Genomic DNA, 20,179 nt, shown 5'->3' on the forward strand with positions numbered 1-20,179 from the left:
ATTTCATGCAGCTTTGGACACAGGCTGCTGCACTTCCTAAAGATACCGAACGATTATCCCCCCTTTTCTTTTCTTCTTTCAAATAATCAGAGTTTAGGATTCCCTGGAGATCGGCAGCCGAGGGCTTGCATGGCGGATGGAAGTGGGGGGGGAACGTGCTCTCTTGCACCGTGTGCAGTGCCATACTTCGCTTTTTCGGGGAACGATGTAACTCCCGTGGTTTGGGAGCTGTGATCTATGGCTTAGCGTGTTGTTCTTTATTTAGCCCTCCGTGGTTTATTACACAAATCACAGCTTCCTCCGCAAATTCAGGGCCCTCCGGATTGTAAAACCCGCCCATTCCCCCATTATGTTCACCCCGTCCAGCTGGTTTGGGGTATTTCTAGGGGGAGATGGCAGATGTAGGGTTTGGCTACGGAGCGTTCAGTCTATTATGCAACCTAGCGATTACAGGTACTCCTCGATTTACGACCACAACTGAGCCCGGAATGTATGTCGCAAAGGGAGAAATTTGTCGAGTGAGTTTCGTCCCGTTTGACGACTGTTCTTGCCGCGTTTGTGAAGTGAATCCCTTGCCGTTGTTAAATAAGTAGCACGGTCGTTAAACGAATCTGGCTCCCGCAAGGATTTTGCTTGTCTGAACACACAGTGGTGAAATGTAAAATTGGTTACTACCAGTTCTGTGGGCGTGGCTTGTTGGGGGTGGGTAATATGACTGAGTGGGCGTGGCCAACTTTTTTTTTTTTTTACTTTTAAAACCATTTTTTCTACAACCTCTTCGGCTGAAGAGGTTGTAAAAAAAATGCTTTTAAAAGCCTCTGACGATCCCAGCTGACTTCCCTGATCGTCAGAGGCTTTCTTTTTTTTTTTTAAAGCCTCTGACGATCCCAGCTGACTTGCCTGATCTGCAAATGCTTTTAAAAGCATTTTTTCGGCCAAAGAGGTTGTAGAAAAAATGCTTTTAAAAATTAAAAAAAAAGCCTCTGATGATTGTGGGCATGGGGGGCGGTGGCCGCAGGGATTTTTGCTGCCAGTTCTCCGAACCACCCGCCTCCATCACTACCGGATCGGGCGATCCGGTCCGAACCGGGAGCATTTCACCCCTGGGAACATATGCCCCCCGGGACCGTCATAAATACGAGTCGGTTGCCCAGCACCCGAATGTAAATCACCATGGGGGGGGAGGCTGCAACGGTCATAAGTGTGAAAAAGGGACATCAGACCTGTTGTAACTTTGAACAAAAGTTTTGTTTAGTGACTTAAACGAAATGTTGTAAATCTGGGACTACTGGGTATTTCAGTTTAACCAAGTTAAACGTGTCAGGCCAACTGACCTCCCGGGCTTTTTTTCTGCAGCAAAGTGGAGGTTCTGTACGGCGGAACGGACCTGTTTGATTATGAAGTGAGGAAGATTTTCAAGAATGACATGCTGCTGGCCTTCATCAGCAGCTCCTGCATTGCGGTGCTGGTCTACCTCCTGGCGTCGTGTTCAGGTAAGGAGAACGGCCACTGCTCTGCTCCCGGGACCTCCTCGCACCTGAGACCGGAGGGATTTCCATCCTTTGAGTTCTTGGGGGGAGCTGTGAACCCCCAGCAGTAGGGACCCTGGTTTGGATTGAGGCCTGGAAGAAAGATCACGTGTCAGGGTTCCAAATAACACACCCAACGAAAGAAGACTCCGAGTTCCTTTTTTATTGATGTCATATTGGCACATCTGGGAAAATCCAAATCTGAAAGTTTCCAGGTTTTCGCCACCCAAGTGAAAGTTCAAGTCCCTGCCCAGTCCCCACATAGTCCAATCATCTACTGTCCAAACTGGAGATACCTCCCAATCATCTGACTCCAAGTGCCAGGGCAAGGCGTCCTTGACTCTCTGAGAAAGGAATGTTATTTTGACTACATATCACCTATACATTATGCAATCCCCCCTCCCATTTTCCCACAGTAGAAAAATGTGGCGGGCCTGAAATCTCAAATGCTTCCAGGTCTGACATCATGTTCTTTTTTATCTCCACTTGGACGGATTACGGGGACCCAATCAAATCACTTTATAATGCCTTAGTAAGAACCACACCTAGAATATTGCATCCAGTTTTTGTCACCACATTATAAAAAAAAAAGATGCTGAGACTCTGGAAAGAGTGCAGAGAAGATCACCTGAAAGTGTTAATACCGCTTTATAAGGCCTTGGTAAGGCCACACTCGCAATCCTGCTTTCAGTTTTGGTTGCCACGATGTAAAAAAGATCTGGAGACTAGAAAGAGCGCAGAGAAGAGCAATAAGGATGATTAGAGGACTGGAAGCTAAAACATACGAAGAACGGTTGCAGGAACTGGGTATGTCTAGTTTAATGAAAAGAAGGACTAGGGGAGACATGAGAGCAGTCTTCCAATATCTCAGGGGCTGCCCCAAAGGAGAGGGAGTCAAGCTATTCTCCAAAGCACCTAAGGGCAGGACAAGAAGCAATGGGTGTAAACTACTGAAGGAGAGAAGCAACTTAGAACTAAGGAGAAATTTCCTGACAGTGAGAACAATTCATCAGTGGAACAACTTGCCTCCAGAAGTTGTGAATACTCTAACACTAGACAGTTTTAAAGAAGAGGTTGGATAACCATTTGTCTGAAGTGGTGGAGGTGCCTAAGCAGGGGGTTGGACTAGAAGACCTCCAAGGTCCCTTCCAACTCCCATGCTACGCTACACTACGCTACTCTACTCTACTCTACCCTACTCTACTCTACCCTACCCTACCCTACCTTACATTACCCTACCCTACCCTACCCTACCCTACCCTACCCTACCCTACCGTACCCTACTCAATTCTATTCTATTCTATTCTATTCTATTCTATTCTATTCTATTCTATTCTATTCTATTCTATTCTATTCTATTCTATTCTATTAAGATGATTAGGGGACTAGAGGCTAAAACATAGGAAGAACGTTTGCAGGAATTGGGCCTGGCTAGTTTAGTGAAGAGAAGGACCAGGGGAGACAGGATAGCAGTCTTCCAATATTGGAGGGGCTGCCACGGAGAGGAGGGAGGTCAAGCTATTCTCCAAGGCACCCGAAGGCCAGACAAGGAATAATGGATGGAAACTGAACAAGGAGAGATTCAACCTGGAAATAAGGAGGAATTTCCTGACAGTGGGAACGATCAACCCATGGAACAGAAGTTCCCTCCGGAAGTTGTGGGAGCTTCATCACTGGAAGCTTTCAAGAAGAGACCGGACTGCCATCTATCAGAAATGGTGTAAGGTCTCCTGCTTGGGCAGAGGGTTGGACTAGATGACCTACAAGGTCCCTTCCCACTCTGTTATTCTGTTCTCTTCTCTCTTCCTGCAGTCTTCCTGTCCTTTTTTGGCATTGCTAGCATCGGAATCAGCTGCCTGGTGGCCCTCTTTCTGTACCACATTGTCTTCGGAATCCAGTACCTGGGAATCCTGAACGGAGTGGCGGCCTTTGTCATCGTGGGCATCGGTAAGAGACGATCCAATCGGGTCAGGAGCTGTTCTCCCTCCCCCAAAACTTTGCCTCCTAACCGTCTCCCTCCCTGTGTCATTTCTCAGGGGTGGACGACGTCTTCGTCTTCATCAACACCTATCGGCAGGCCACTCATCTGAAAGATCTCAACCTCAGGATGATCTACACCATCCAGACAGCTGGCAAAGCCACCTTCTTCACCTCCTTAACCACGGCTGCGGCGTACGCCGCCAACATTTTTTCCCAGGTGAGCCAAGCTTCCCCACCCGTATCAGTCACACACGCCTTAAGCCAGCTTTCCACTGTCTGTTGTGGGCCGCCAGCAGCCTGCGCGGATCATGGCTGATCCCGACGACGAGGAGGCTGGTGTGGTGTCGCGCCAGCAGCCGGCACAGCCGGTGCTCGCGTTGGACAGCAAGGAGGCTGAAGAGGATGTGGTGCCAGAGACAGAGACTCAGCCAGGGCCTTCAGAACCTCCAGAGGCTCCTTCAAGTGGAGAGAGTGAAGTGGAGGAGCCTCTCCTCAATGCTCGAGCAAGCAGGGCTGCCAAAAGGCAGGAGTGGCTACTCAGGAGGAGGAGGTCTCCTCGAGAGTAAGGCTTGAGGATAATTGGCCACTCCCTTAGCCTATTTAAGGCTACAAACGCTGTTAGTAAATTTCTTGCTGGAAACAACTTGTAATTATCATCAGAGCACTTTTGGAAAAGTCTTATTGTATCTTGTTTTCTGGGCTGGTTGCCAACCTTTGCCAGACTCTGGTTTATTCTTGCTACTTAATAAATTTGATAAGGACCGTTGGTGTGTATCAATATTCTCGGGAATCCGGAGCTGGGGCAGAACACTGTCGCTCACTGCTGTCTTCTAAAGGCTTCCAAGCTTCTTCACAGCAGTTAGTACAATTCTAGATGTACCTCTTTCTCTTAAAGCAGTGTTTCCCAAGCTTGGTGACTTTAAGATGGGTGGACTTCCATTCCCAGAATTCCCCTGCCAGCAGGGCGGGTGTCAAACCTGAAGCTGACCTGTCCGAGGCCATTTTGAGGCTTCAGTGTTGAGGCCACACTGCAGAGGTGGGTTTCAGCAGGTTCTGACCAGGGGTGGGTTCTAATTTTTTTTACTACCAGTTCTGTGGGCGTGGCTTATTTTGTGGGCATGGCTTGATGGTCATGTGACAATTCTTTAGGATTTAGCAGAGGTACTGGTCTACCAGGCTTTTAACTGCTTGCAGAGGTGTACTGGTCTACCCATTTATTTTTGGAGGCACTGGTCTACTCATTTGTTTTTGGAGGCTCCGGTCTACTTATTTATTTTTGGAGGCTCCGGTCTACTCATTTGTTTTTGGAGGCTCCGGTCTACTTATTTATTTTTGGAGGCTCCGGTCTACTCATTTGTTTTTGGAGGCTCCGGTCTACTTATTTGTTTTTGGAAGCTCCAGTCTACTCATTTGTTGTTCGAGCATTTGTTTTTTGTTTTCTACCACCACACTGCCTTTTAACACTGATCAGCTGTAGAGGGGCCCTTTGAAGCCCCGCGGCAAGAGTTTAAACAGTTTTTTTCCTTCTAGCCGATCAGCTGGTACTCGGGAGGCAGCAATAGATTGGGGGCGGGGCCAAATAAAAGGTAAGAATAACGGGGGGCGGGGGGGCGAGAGGGCCCAGCTCCCGAACAAAGAGAACCAGTTCAGTGACGTCATATTGTCACCGCTACTGGCTTGGCCGAACCGGGCCGAACCGGGAGGAACCCACCACTGGAATAGAGATAGTTGGGGTTTGTAGCCAAAACAAAATACTTTCTCCTGGGAACCAAGGACACTTCCACAGATGGCTGGAGAGAGGAGGAGTGAAGTTACCAGGCAACCGGGCGACACCTTGATTGGACCATGTGACTGATTGTTTGGGGAAGGGAGAAAACTTTTTAATTAGGTGAAAACGGTGGAGACATTCAGAGTCGGTTTTCACCAGCCTGTGCCAATATGATATATCCAAATAAAACTATTCTTTGAGGAATCTACCTGCCTCTGAGTTACGTTTGCTATGGGAGTATTACTTGGAACCCTGACAGCTGGTTAGGGAATTCTGGGAGTTGAAGTCCACCTATTTTAAAGTCATTATAAAGGCTCGCAAGCTTCTTCACAGCAGTTAGAAGAACAATTCTTAGATTGAACTCTTTCTCTTAAAGCTGTGTTTCCCAAACTTGGCAACTTTAAGATGGGTGGGCTTCAATTGAGAATTGAGAATCTTAAAGTCACCAAGCTTTTCTATAATGTATCTCTCCTGTCTCATCTTGTAATTGGTGTATTATTCTTTTCTCTTTTTCTTTTTTTTCAATTTAGAAGCCAACCAACGTCCTGTTTTATTTGCAACGTTCAAAATGATTTTGTTTTGCTGATTTAATTTTCCTTGCTATTTCAGTTTGTGTGATCAAATTAATTTTACGTTTTGTCAAATTTATTTTTTCCTTGGATCGTTTTATTTGGGGGTTCCTTCTGTAGATCAAATTCATATTCTTTTTTAAGTTCTTTTAACAGGTTGTCTTGTGTTTGTTGTTTGTCTTTATTTTTCTTCACCGTATATGCAATTGTCAGGCCTCTTATGTACGCTTTTGCCGTGTCCCATAGATTTTGAAGTGAGGTTTGCTCTTTTGTATTCATCTTGAAAAATATATTCATTTCTTTTTCCATCATCTGTACGTATTCCTTATCTTTTAATATTTCCTTATTCATCGTCCATCTTTTCCTTCTCCGTTGTCCTTTCCATATTACTTTTACCGGGTTGTGATCTGCCCACATATTTGTCATTATTTCCACCTCTTCTACGTCCTTTCTGAGTTCTGTCGTCATCCAAACCAGGTCTTTTCTGTTTTAAAGTGACATCATGACTCTCTTCCTTCTATTGTCCTATCTAATTGTCAAGCCAACAATTTTGTCCTCTTTTATGCAAAAAAACCCATGCTGATTTTTTAAAAAGTAGTGTATTTTTTGTTGTTGTTGTTCTTGGATCGCCAGGAGATGGTAACCTGTCTCTGTCAGCATTCTGATGCTGCCATAAAAAGGAAGAGACGAGGCTTGACTTTTCACCTACTTATTTTCTCTGTAGATAATATCCCCTAGGAGATGGGATGGGAGGGGGGGCATTCCTGTGGCTTGAGGTCAGAAGCTGGGGAGACTGACTTGGAAGATGGCCAATGAGAAGATGAGAATTGGGGAACGGAAAGGGAAGGGTTTGGGGGTCAGAGGGTTAGTATCGGCTACGACGAAGTCGGGGCCAGATCTGTCGTACTCAATAAATGGAATATTTCAGCAAAGATTAATTGTTTGGGAGTGCAATTTATTTGAGATGACATCGAAACCTGACAGTCTCCTGCCTTCTCCCCTGTCTCTTTCCTAGATCCCAGCTGTCCATGACTTTGGCCTCTTCATGTCCTTGATTGTCTCCTGTTGCTGGGTTGGGGTCCTTTTCACTATGCCAGCTGCTCTGGGGATTTGGTCTCTCTACTGGTCCTCGCTGGAAAACACCTGTCAGGCCAGGTAAGGTCAATTGAATCTATTTTAAATTACTGAATTTTTCGGAGTATAAGATGCACTTTCCCCCCCTAAAAGACGGTGAAAATTTGGGTGCGTCTTATACACCAAATGTAGCCCCACTTGCCAACAGGCCCCCACCCTTTGTCCTCTGCCTCCCAGCAATTTACCACCTTGCAGCAAACAGCCCATTTCAGCTTCAGCACAGCCTGATTAGCACAAGCAGCTGATTGTTGGTTAGAATGGTCTCCCGACCCTCAGCTGTTTCAGGCTGCAGAGATTGCCATTGCCTATTGCTGCGTGGAGGCAAATTGCTGGGAGGCAGATTTTTTTTTCTTGTGCTAATCAGGATGTGCTGAAAATGAAACTAAAGCAGGCTGTTTGCTGTTTGCTGCAAGGAGGAAAATTGCTGGGAGGCAGAGGCAGATTTTTTTTTCTTGTGCTAATCAGGCTGTGCTAAAAATGAAAATGAAACTAAAGCAGGCAGTTTGCTGTTTGCTGCAAGGAGGAAAATTGCTGGGAGGCAGAGGCAGATTTTTTTTTTCTTGTGCTAATCAGGCTGTGCTGAAAATGAAAAACTAAAGCAGGCTGTTTGCTGTTTGCTGCAAGGAGGCAAATCACTGAGGCAGAGGCAGATTTTTTTTTTCTTGTGCTAATCAAGCTGTGCTGAAAATAATGAAACTAAAGCAGGCAGTTTGCTGTTTGCTGCAAGGAGGAAAATTGCTGGGAGGCAGAGGCAGATTTTTTTTTTCTTGTTTTCCTCCCCCAAAAAGTTAGGTGCATCTTATAGTCCGGAGCGTCTTATACTCCGAAAAATATGGTAAAAATAAAAATAAATCCGCTTTGTGAAGCAGGCCTGCAAGAGCAGCTGTTCCTCTCGAGCAAAAGAAATCGATTTAGCTGGATTATCAGGGTCCACCCAAAAGAATGTACTCAGATGCTGTTCTCTTTTAGAAGGCACTTTTCGCCTATTCTTCCTTCAAAATGAATGAAAACCAGGAGGAAAAGCGGAAGGAAAAGCAGTCAGTGCTTCCCAATTTGTTTTCCTTAACCAAAACTCTATTTACTGTATCAAGAGAGTCCTTATTTAAACGTTTCTGTTGTCTGAAATTGGTACAGGCAGTCCTCGACTTAACGACCGCAATCGAGCCCAACATTTCTGATGTTAAGTGGGAAATTTCTTAAGTGAGTTTGGCTCCCATTTTACGACTTTTTCGGTCCCATTTGTTAAGTGAATCACTGCAGCTGTTAAATGAGTCACACAGTTGTTAAGTGAATCGGGCTTCCCCATTGACTCTGCTCGTCAGAGGGACGCAAAAGGAAATCACATGACCCCGGGATACCGCAACCGTCCTAAATATGAACCAGTGGCCAAACATCTGAATTTTCGATCCTGTGACCACGGCAGGGGTGGGTTCTACTCACCTTTACTACCGGTTCGCAATGGGATCGCGCGTGCGCAGATCGTCTATGACGACATCCGGGTGTGTAGGTGGAACATCCCGCCGTTTTTACTACCGGTTCGCACGAACCGGACCGAACCGGGGGCAGCCCACCATTGGACCACAGGGATGCTGCAAAGATTGTAATTGTGAAAAATGGGCGTGTCGCTTTTTCCCATGCCGTCGTAACTTTGAATTGTCACTAAATGAACTGTCGTAAGTCGAGAACTACCTGTAAAAGGGTTTGCGTGTCGTTACCCAAAGAGAAAAAAAAAAACCCCAACGTTTACCGAATTTGGAGTAACGTCCTTAAATTTGGCAAGCACAGTGTTCAACGATCTGGTGAATGAAACCCAGCTACCTGGGAGGGGGCTCCAGACAGTCCCCCCGCAACTCCTTCTCTTTCCGTCCGCCTGCCCAATGCATTAGGGACGGTAATTGCTCAGACACCAGGTGCACCTGATCCTTGCCTGGTATTGTAGCTGTTTTGCAGCCCCCTTCGCTCCGCCAACAAAGCCGGGCACAGCTGTCTCACCCGGATAGAAAGCGCTGTGAGATTCATTTGGCATTGTTCCCTTCCCTGGTCTGCAGATGCAGTAAAAAATGCACAAAGGAAAGCACTTTGCAGAGCTCGGACGGCCTGTTCATCTCCTTGGCAGTGGCTGGCAGGTCAGGCCTGGGCACTCTGCCTTACCTGGATGACGACATCCCCCTGCTGAACGTGGAGGAGGAGCCAGGTAAGTCACGGATAGTGGGTCGCAAACACAGCTGCCCACGCACATCAATACACAAAGCCAGCGGAATTGGGCTTTTCTCCTCGGTCTGTTCGTCTTGCCTGTTTCACCTTAAGGTTTTCGCCTCTGCGTTATTAGCCACAAACTTTTCTCCCCCCACCCCAGTCTTTCGTCCCGGCACATCGGCCACTGCCCCTCCGTCCCAGTCCCTTAGCCGGGGCCCATTCGTCAAAGTCCTAGACCCCAAGCCAGATATCTGTGTCTCCTTCCTAGAGATACTGGAGGAATTGATTAGAATAGAGCGGGAAGGGACCTTAGAGGTCTTCTAGTCCAACCCCCTGCTCAGGGATGGGCTTAAAATTTTTAGCAACCTGCCCGGTTGCTGGGTGGGCGTGGCCATGGTGGGCATGGTCTAGCCAGCCTCCTGCACCACGGCAAGGGGAGGGACATTTTTGCCCTCCCCGGGCTCCAGAGGCTTTTCTTGATCCTCCGGGAGGATGAAAACGGCCTCCCCAGGCTCCGGAGGCCCTCTGGTGGCCGGAAACGGGAGGGCCACGCACGCAACCTGCAATTACCTGCATCCAAAATGGGCCAGTGTGGGGACTCCTGGGAGGGGTGGGGCAGAGAGGGGTGGGCGGGGCCAGACAGGAGTGGGATTTGGGGGTTCTCCGAACTGCACAGAATCTTAGCTAGAAGTTCTCCCGAACCCTTGTGAACCCCCAGCAGCCCCACCCCTGCCCCTGCTCAAACAGGAGACCCTCTACCATTTCAGACAGGTGGCTGTCCGGTCCCTTCTTAAAAACCTCCAGTGATGAAGAACCTACAACTTCTGGTGGCAAGCTGTTCCAATGGTTGATTGTCCTTCAGTGTTAGGAAGTTTCTCCTTAATTCCAGGTTGCTTCTCTCCTTGATTAGTTTCCATCCATCGTTTCTTACCTTGCCTTCTGGTGCTTTAGAAAATAAATTGACCCCCTCTTCTTTGTAGCAGCGCCTCAAAAACTGGAATACTGCTGTCATATCACCCCTACTCCTTCTTTTCTCTAGACTAGCCAGACCCAATTCCTGCAATCGTTCTTCATGTAGTTTGATCTCCAGCCCCTTAATCATCTTAGTTGCCCATTTCCCAAAGTCTCAACATCTTTTTTTGTACTGGGGTGACCAAAATTTGATGCGGTATTCCAGGGGTGGCCTTACTAAGGATTTCTAAAGTGATACTAACACTTCGCATGATTCTGATTCTGTGCCTCTGTTTGTACAACCAAGGATTGTATTAGCTTTGTTGGCTGCCACCGCATGTCAGCATTCGGATGCTGCCATAAAAAGGAGGAGACGAGGCTTGACTTTTCACCTACTTATTTTCTCTGTAGATAATATCCCCTAGGAGATGGGATGGGAGGGGGGGGCATTCCTGTGGGTTGAGGTCAGAAGCTGGGGAGACTGACTTGGAAGATGGCCAATGAGAAGATGAGAATTGGGGAACGGAAAGGGAAGGGGTCAGAGGGTTAGTATCGGCTACGACGAAGTCGGGGCCAGATCTGTCGTATTCAATAAATGGAATATATCAGCAAAGATTAATTGTTTGAGAGTGCAATTTATTTGAGATGACATCAAAACCTGATACCGCACATTGCTAGCTCATGTTTTAAGCGAAGGTTAATTAAGTTATTGTGTAATAACCTGTGTAAGGGGACGCGGTGGCTCAGCGGCTGAGACGCTGAGCTGGTCGATCGAAAGGTCGGCAGTTCAGCGGTTCGAATCCCTAGTGCCGCATAATGGGGTGAGCTCCCGTGACTTGTCCCAGCTTCTGCCATCCTAGCAGTTCAAAAGCATGTTAAAAAAAAATGCAAGTAGAAAAATAGGGACCACCTTTGGTAGGAAGGTAACAGTGTTCCGTGCGTCTTTGGCATTTAGTCATGCCGGCCACATGACCACGGAGACGTCTTCGGACAGCGCTGGCCCTTTGGCTTTGAACGGGAGATGAGCACCGCCCCCTAGAGTCGGGAATGACTAGCACCTATGTGTGAGGGTTAATACAGGGCTACGCCCAGGCTCCTTCCAGTTTCAGTTTCCAAACAGTCCTCACTGGCTGACTTAGTTGCTATGCCTATTCGTTGGCTGACCTTGTTACCATGTCTCTGCCCGTCATGAATTCTCTGACAGACTAACTTTGCTTAGTTCGGTATCTAGAGGGCTTTGATCTGGTCTGTGGCCGGTGTTTGTATCATGTCCTTCAAGACGCCCTTCCCTTTTCTTTTTCTGGCCAGTTGCTCTAGAGATGGGGGATGTCCCCTTGGTATCTGTGTTGCCCGAAAACCACCACCTCACTACCAACAATGACAGCCCGGGACACCTAATCACTCACCTGCAGAAGCTCCTCCAGTGCTGGGCACTATGGTCGGCAGTCAAAAACAAATGGGTGATTGTTGGTAAGTCGCCTGCACCTAGGCACTTCCTTGATTTAAAAACAAGCTTATGGAGGCCTACCATAAGTAGAGTAGCCTGAGTATCATCTCATGCAGGGCCTCTGCCTGCCCCATGTTTCTCATTTCAGGGCTCTTTGTCTTGGTCCTCATCCTTTCCATCTTCTTCGCCAGCCGCCTTCGCCCAGCTAGCCGCGCCCCTCTCCTCTTCAGGCCCGATACCAACATCCAGGTGTTGATGGACCTCAAGTACAACTTGAGTGCTGAGGGCATCTCTTGTGTCACCTGCTCAGGTGAGTTCGACGGAGCCCATGAGTGTTCTGACCTAGGCTTTCCCAAACCACAAAGCATTTTTGTCCCTATCTTGACAAAAATCCATTTTTATTAAGTTACTGTGAATTCCTCTCATTCACCTTCAGCAAAGTCTTTCAAGGGAGAATTGACAGTCACAGACCTTATCTGGCTTGGAGAGCTGCCAGGCCGATATCTTCAAAACTTGGCAAGGAGTCTCGGAGAGTCACGAACCAATCAGCCGAACTAATTTATTTATTAATTTAATTTAATTTAAATTGTCTCTTGCAAACTCCCGTCCCCTTTCACTCCTCTTTTATTCCCTCTGGGAGGGGTCATTCATCGTCCACCTGTGGCTTTACTCCTGAGTCGACCCTTGTTCTTTAGCTGTTCCCTTCATCTGGCAACTCTGTGCATGCACACACTGGGAACAGGCTCCAGCTGTTCGTCTGCCTCACTGATGTCTGACTCCGAAGGCAGCTGATAACTGGCATCCGGCCCTGGCCCCCTCTCTGCCTCCGACGCAGAGCCCTCATCAGAGCCTTCCCCAGACTCCAGGACTGGCCCATGATCCTCCCCAACCTCCTCACTGTCCGAATCTGCTTCCAGCTCCACTGGCCACTGGCGGGCCACAACCATGAGTCGCCATGGTAGGACATGGCATGAGAGTGTCAATGACCTCCATGTTGTGTTCAGGTTGAACCATGTTTCTTCAAGATAAACTGATCTCTGGGAACGTTGGAAGGCAGGAGGAATCTTCTCATCCAAGGGAAATCTTTAGCTCTAGGACAGAACCCTTCCTTTCCCCTTAGAAACAGGGGTGTCCAATCTTGGCAACTTTGGGACTTGTGGGCTTCAACTCCCAGAATTCTGGGCGTTGAAGTCCACAAGTCTTAAAGTTGCCAAGGTTAAGACAGTCCTGCTTTAGAAGGCCTCCATTCCGTTTACCTATGACGGTCAGGACCCTGGACAGCTACATTCCCCCTGATAGCTGGATCAGTATGAAAAGATTCACAGGAAATACGAGTCTCTCGTATTTCCTGTGCTCACCAAGCATGGACAAGATCTCAGGTTTGATCCCACTCGTAACTAAATAGAGTTGGATCAATTACTGTTGGAAACCCAGGAGAACAGCTGCTGATCACATTATGAATTTCAGGCCAGAAGAGGCAGGCAGTGATTCAATAACCGGAGAGCAAGTTGTGTTCCCAGATCTAATTAGTCTTCTTCTGTACCAGAAGAACAAGAGAATTTCATTTTACCAAGCAGGCAGGCAGGCAGGCAGGTTCTTTTCAATTTATCCCAATAACTCTACGTTGAGGACTTAGAAGAGAAAGGCATTCCAATGGCCAACCTAAACGAGAATGGAATAGAATTCTTTATTGGCCAAGTGTGATTGGACACACAAGGAATTTGTCTTCGGTGCATAAGCTCTCAGTGTACATACAAGCAACAAGTGATAAATCTTGATCATATAGTCATCATAAATACATTCATCATGAACCATAAGAGTCAACACTTAGTGATAGTCCTAGGATGCTAAATAAGCAATCAAAATCATACTAAGAATAGAATGGAATGGAATGGAATGGAATAGAAAATATGGAATGGAATGGAATGGAAAATATGGAATGGAATGGAATGGAATGGAATGGAATGGAATAGAATAGAATAGAATAGAATAGAATAGAATAGAATAGAATAGAATAGAATAGAATAGAATAGAATAGAATTTTATTGGCCAAGTGAGATTGGACACACAAGGAATTTGTCTTCGGTACATAAGCTCTCACTGTGCATACAAGCAACAAGTGATAAATCATGAACATATAGTCATCATAAATACATTCATCATGAACCTTAGGAGTCAACACTTAGTGATAGTCCTAGGATACTAAATAAGCAATCAAAATCATACTAGGAAACTAAATAAAACAATATAAATTGTAAAGATACAAGCAACAAGGTTATGGCCATAAGTGGGAGGAGATTGGTAACAGGAAGGATGAGAAGAATAATAGTAATACAGTCATAGTAAATAGTTTGACAGTGTTGTGGGAATGAGTTGTTTAGCAGAGTTGATGGCACACGGGAAAAAAATGTCCTTGTGTCTAGTTGTTCTGGTGTGCAGTGCTCTATCACGTCGTTTTGAGGGTAGAAGTTGAAACAATTTATGTCCCGGATGTGAGAGGTCTGTAGATATTTTCACAGCCCTCTTTTTTGACTAACTAAAAACAATGCTATTTAACTTTTATTTATTTATTTTATTTTATTGAATTTGTATACTGCCCTACTCCCGAAAGACTCAGGGCGGTGAACAGCCATAGAATAAAACATATAAATACAAAATTTAAAATAAACTAAAACGAATTAAATAATTTGGCTGAACAAATTTAAAACCCCAATAATTTAAAACCAAATTTAAAATTTCCATTTTAAAAAGGGGAAAGATTTAGGTCAGGCCAGCTTGATGAAATAGGAAAGTCTTGAGCGCGCGACGGAAGGTACGCAGATCCGGGATCCTCCGTATCTCCGGGGGGGAGCTCGTTCCAGACTTTTGGGGTCCATTCTCATTGGTTAGACTCGTGCTTTGGGAATTGCCACCCCTCAGATCAATTGTTCTTCCTACTTGAGGTCCTACACCTATTGTAATGCTCTCTACATGGGGCTCCCCTTGAGGAGCATCCGGAGGCTCCAACTGGCGCAGAGTGCGGCTGCGCGGGTGGTAATGGGAGCGTCATGGCGCTCCCATGTGACACCTCTCCTGCGCGAGCTGCACTGGCTCCCGGTGGTCTTCCGGGTGCGCTTCAAGGTTTTGGTTACCACCTTCAAAGCGCTCCATGGCTTAGGACCTGGTTATCTACGGGACCGCCTACTACCACCAATAGCCTCCCACTGGCCAGTACGCTCTCATAGAGAGGGACTCCTCCGAGTGCCGTCAGCCAAACAATGTCGGCTGGCGACCCCTAGGGGGAGAGCCTTCTCTATGGGGGCACCTACCGTCTGGAATGAGCTCCCCCCAGAGATACGGAGGATTCCGTATCTGCGCACCTTCCGCCGCGCTGTGAAGACTTTTTTATTCCATCAAGTGGGCTTGGCCTAATCTCCTCCCTCTTTTAATATGTAAATTTTAATCTGTTTTTAAATTATTGGGGTGTTTTAATCTGTCTGGGCCAAAATGATTTAATTTGATTTTATCTGGTTTTAAATTTTGTGTATTTATGTATTTTATTGCTTGGCTGTTCACCGCCCTGAGTCCTTCGGGAGAAGGGCGGTATACAAATCAAGTAAACTGAACTAAACTAAACTACACAATAGCTCTATCTAAGGGGCTCTTCAGAATGCAAATGTGTCCCTTGAATGAGTTTACGCAGCAGAAGGCCTCCGTGTGAAAACGGTGCTGCCGCCCTTGACGGGAGATGCTCTTTTGTCCCTGACTAACCTTGTGCGACAGGATTGTTTCAGGAAAAACCCCGTAATCTGCAGAATAACATCCGCACCTCCCTGGAGAAGAAGAAGAGGGGGTCGGGGCCACCGGGAAGCGGCCGAGGGAGCCCCCAAGACGACAGAACTCTGCAGGGTGAGCATCATCCTTCTCTCGCGATCTTTTTTTTACGGGCCTCTCTCCATGGTTGGCTACCCTGTTAAGGTACCCTCGAGGAATCTAATCAGAATCATCGATTCGATCGGGAAAAAAAAAATCAACCCGAAAACCAGCAAGCCCATGCTTGTGGGATTAAATGAGTAAATTGGGTTGATTCGATTCAGATTTGGAAACTGGTTTGAAAAAGGCCATTTCTACGCAAGGCACAGAGCCAGCGGCATCTGAATCCGTATCACCAATTCAATACCCACCTTGGATGTTGGCACCGCCTGCGTTCAAACTCGCCCCTGAATCCAGCCTCTCTCTCTCTCTCTCTCTCTCTCTCTCTCTCTCTCTCTCTCTGTATCTGTCTCTCTGTTTCTCTCTCTGTCTCTCTGTCTCTCTCCCTCTCCCTCCGTCTCTCTCTCTCTCTGTATCTATCTCTCTTTCTCTCTCTCTGTCTGTCTCTCTCCCTCTCCCTCCCTCCCTCTCTCTCTCTCTCTGTATCTGTCTCTCTCTGTGTCTCTCTCCCTCTCCCTCCCTCTCTCTCTCTCTCTGTATCTGTCTCTCTCTCTGTCTCTCTCCCTCTCCCTCCCTCTCTCTCTCTCCCTCTCACTCTCTCTCTCTGTATCTGTCTCTCTCCCTCTCCCTCCCTCTCTCTCTCTCTCTGTATCTCTCTCTCTCTCTCTGTCTCTCTCCCTCTCCCTCCTTCTCTCTCTCTCTCTCTCTGTATCTGTCCCTCTCTCTGTCTCTCTCTCTCTCCCTCTCTCTCTCTCTCTGTATCTGTCTCTCTGTCTCTGTCTCTCTGTCTCTCTCTCCCACACCTATTCATCCCCGCCCCTGCCTTTTATCCGCAGAGCTAGGGTGGGGCTTCACTAGCAGCAGTGGCTCTTCCGTCCCAAGGACCGGCCCATAGATTTCCACTGCTCTCCTCTCCTCTGCCTTCTGTGCATCTGCGCGACAGGCACTGGACCCAGCTGTTCCTCCTCTTCCTCATCAGCCACCTCCAGACCTGGGGGCTGTTGACTTTCCATCTGAGGGCTGATGGACGGCCCCAGCTCTACCTCTGTCTCTCTCTCTCTGCCAGCTCCATTCCCTCTCCCCCCTCGGAGCTCTCCGGTTGCCTTGATGCTGGCTCTGACTCCCACACCTCCTCCTCCTCATCTGATTCAGCTGTTGGAGGGGCCGGCGGCCGACAGGCCACAACAGGTGATCTGATGACTGTCTTGTCTCCTCCAGATCCCCAGGGAACAGTCTACATCTTCAGATCCAAGGGCAACAGCCGGCCGGTGATCTACAGGTTTTCTCTTAACGCCACCGTGCTGCCACCGTGGCAGACGGTGCCTGCAAAAGATGGAGAAGTGCCATCCTTCCAGGTAAGCATCGACAGGTGAAGGTGATGAAGAGGTGACTCCTTTGTCAGGGAGGACCATAAATCAGCACAGAGGGGCAAACTGGGCAGCTTAGCTCCCTTCAGTAGGGCATCATCCAGCTTTTGCGTCGGTGGCATTGCCTAGAATGCCATCTTTTAAGATGCGTAGACTAGCTAGGTCTCCACTGAGTCTAGATCAGTGGTCCCCAACCTTTGTGGCTTGGCAGCGTCGTGGAGGGGCGGGAGAGGGGAACTGGGCTGCGTGAGTGGCAGGCTGGCATACACACACACATACACACAGTTCAGCTTGTGTGGACAGTGGGCATGTTGAGCTGCCCGCGTGTGCACAGCCCGCCGTTCACATCACCCGGTTGCAAAGAGGCCGTAGCCCAGTAGTGGACCCCTTGTCTAGATTACTGTTGGACTGCAGGGCTGCTCATCCTTCCACGACGGTTGTGGGCAACCGTCGTGGACCTCCTTCATAGCTGCTCTTTGAGCTGACAGTCAGGTGGCAGGTGCCAGCTCCCGGTTCCTTGCTCACCACCCGTGCCTCTTGGCAGAGCCAAACAGAAGGGGCATGCCACCCCTTAAGTTGTCTTTTGTGCCCTGTTTGCCCCCTCCCCCCCACCCCCTCCCGCCAGCCTCTAGAGACCTATAGTGAAGTGTTGTGTTTTCATTAATCCATGCTTAGGTGTATAAAGTTCCTTACGGTAACTTCACCAAGAGGCTGACCGCTTGTATGTCCACAGTAGGGCATGTCCAACCAGGGGCCAGCAAGAAGTGGATGATGACCAGCTTATCATGCGACACGAAGAGAGGGTGGAAATCCGACTTCAGCTTCTACGTGGCCACCCAGGAGCAACAACGCACACGGTAATGCCGAGCGGGTGGGCGGAGGCGGCCTGGCACGCGTCCAGACGGCCGTCGGAAGACGCTCGGCAATGAATCATTGGACGGAGCAGTGAGACAAAGTTGGGGGCGGGGCTGCATTTTAGGAGGAAAGTTTTTTCTCCTTCTTTTCCTTCAAATTTTGGAGAGCAGCAGATTGGGGATAGCTTTGTGTGTGCGTGTGTGTGTGTGTGCGTGTGTGTGTGTGTGTTCTGAGCTGGCTGTCACACCAGTGGGTTTCTTCTCCGTTCTGTGGTGGCGCAGTGGTTAGAATGCAGTACTGCAGGCTACTTCTGCTCACTGCCAGGAGTTCGATCCTGACCCGCTCAAGGTTGACTCAGCCTTCCGTCTTTCCGAGGTTGGTAAAATGAGGACCCAGATTGTCGGGGGCAAGTTGCTGACTCTGTAAACTTCTTAGAAAGGGGTGAAGCGGTATATAAGTCTACTAAATGCTATTACTAGTGCTATATAAGAGCCATGGTGGCACAGTGGTTAGAATGCAGTATTGCAGGCGGACTCTGCCCACTGCCAGCAGTTCGATTCTGACCAGATCAAGATTGTCTCAGCCCTCCATCCTTCCAAGGTGGGTAAAGTGAGGACCCAGATTGTTGGGGGGCAATAGGGCTGACTCTGTAAGCCGCGTAGAGAGGGCTGTAAAAGCACTGTGATGCGGTATATAAGTCTTAAGTGCTATTGCTCTTCCCCAGGAAGCTGTATTTTGCCCAGTCACATAAGCCTCCGTACCACGGCCGAATCTGCCTGGCACCCCCGGGCTGCCTCCTCAGCTCCAGTCCAGATGGACCCAACAAAGGATACCTATTCGTGCCAAGCGAGAGAGGTGAGCCACCCGTGAAGTGGGTGGGGGGGAAGTGTGTTCTCTTCATTGTGGCACACTTACGGTTTGTTGCGATGCAGGGAGAGGAAGCAGAGGGAGGAGGCTGAAGGCCCTGGAGTGCTATTCAGCAGGTTCTGGCGAACCGGTAGCGGAAATTTTGAGTAGTTTGGAGAACCGGCAAATACCACCTCTGGCTGGCCCCAGAGTGGGATGGAAATGGAGATTTTGCAATATCCTTCCCCTGGAGTGGGGAGGGAATGGGGATTTTGCAGTATCCTTCCCCTGGAGTGGGGTAGGAATGGGGATTTTGCAGTATCCTTCCCCTGGAGTGGGGTGGGAATGGGAATTTTGCAGTATCCTTCCCCTGGAGTGGGGTGGGAATGGAGATTTTGCAGTATCCTTCCCCTGCGATGCCCTCCAAGCCACGCCCACCAAGCCACGCCCACGGAACCCGTAGTAAAAAAATTTGAATTCCACCACTGTCAAGGCCCTCTCCCTTGTGATAGCTCACGTGGGAGGGAAGGGGCTTTCTGCAGCCCCCTTAGTCTGGCCAACGTGCAGGGTTATTATGAGGATCAATTTAGGGAAGATACGCGAATACAGGTAGTCCTCAACTTACGACCACAGGTGAATCCAAAATTTCTGTTGCTAAGCGAGACATTCATTCCAGTGAGTTTTGCCCTATTTTGCGACCTCTCTTGCCACCGTTGTTAAGCGAATCACCGGAGTTGTTCAGTTAGTAACACGGTTGTTAAGTGAATCTGGCTTCCCCGTTGACGTGGCTTGTCAGAAGGTCGCAAAAGGTGATCACATGACTCAGGGACCGTCATAAATATGAGTCAGTTTCCAGGGCGTCTGAATTTGGATCACATGAGCATGGGGAGGCTGCAACGGTCGTAAGGGTGAAAATGGCCAATAGCTGTATTGAGATAATTGCTAGGTTCTGGGCTGGAACGCGAATTTCCCAACAACTCCCAATTTAAAGATGGGGTTCTTTAAATTTGTCCTCTTGTCCTGTCCTACTTCGGATGACTAAAGCCTCAACATTATCACCCTAACAGCTACGCCACTTCAGGGGTGAAATGCTATCGGTTCGGACTAGTTCGCCCGAACTGGTAGTAATAAATGCTACCGGTTCAGGCGAACCGGTATTTCCGACGATCAGCTGTGCCGCGCAATTTATATTCATTAGAAAGCAAGAAATCCTAGAAAGCTGTTTCCCCCTCCTCGCTATTCTATTTAACTTTGCAGACTCAGACAAGGCTTTTTAATCCTCCTTTTTCAGCGCCTGCGGTGCACATGCGCGCGAAGCAAACCGGTAGCAAAGCGAACCGGTAGCAGACGAGCGTTTCACTCCTGCACCACTTCCTTGCTCTGTCCTCTCTCCTTCTCCAGCCTCTGCCAGATCCAGGTTCTCCATCACGTCAGGATTCAACCCTTGCAGGAACGGCAACTGCGGGAAGCCTGCCGTGCGTCCGCTGGTGGACACGGGCGCCATGGTCTTCGTAGTGTTTGGCATCCTTGGGGTCAACCGTACCCGGCACACCGACAACCACGTCATTGGAGACATGGTGCGCGTTGTCCTTTCCTGGGGTCTGTGGGGCTGGAGGAGCCGTCCC

At 48.4% G+C, this 20,179-nt stretch overlaps 1 protein-coding gene across 5 annotated transcripts in view; it reads left to right on the plus strand.

The window, feature by feature from the left end:
• Positions 1–20,179, plus strand: part of DISP3 (dispatched RND transporter family member 3) — a 51,050-nt gene that overhangs the window by 20,957 nt on the left and 9,914 nt on the right. For all 5 annotated transcript variants that reach the window (XM_060684512.2, XM_060684507.2, XM_060684508.2 and 2 more), the window contains exons 4-15: positions 1,357–1,493; positions 3,342–3,476; positions 3,566–3,726; positions 6,862–7,001; positions 9,029–9,174; positions 11,436–11,597; positions 11,723–11,884; positions 15,337–15,462; positions 16,705–16,841; positions 17,529–17,710; positions 18,433–18,563; positions 19,956–20,131. In XM_060684512.2, coding sequence (XP_060540495.2) covers positions 1,357–1,493; positions 3,342–3,476; positions 3,566–3,726; positions 6,862–7,001; positions 9,029–9,174; positions 11,436–11,597; positions 11,723–11,884; positions 15,337–15,462; positions 16,705–16,841; positions 17,529–17,710; positions 18,433–18,563; positions 19,956–20,131 — 1,795 coding nt within the window. The remainder of the gene's footprint in view (positions 1–1,356; positions 1,494–3,341; positions 3,477–3,565; positions 3,727–6,861; positions 7,002–9,028; positions 9,175–11,435; positions 11,598–11,722; positions 11,885–15,336; positions 15,463–16,704; positions 16,842–17,528; positions 17,711–18,432; positions 18,564–19,955; positions 20,132–20,179) is intronic.

Source organism: Pantherophis guttatus, chromosome 15 (assembly GCF_059756535.1).
Source record: "Pantherophis guttatus breed Tessera chromosome 15, ASM5975653v1, whole genome shotgun sequence".
In the NCBI taxonomy this organism is placed as follows: Eukaryota; Metazoa; Chordata; class Lepidosauria; order Squamata; family Colubridae; genus Pantherophis; species Pantherophis guttatus.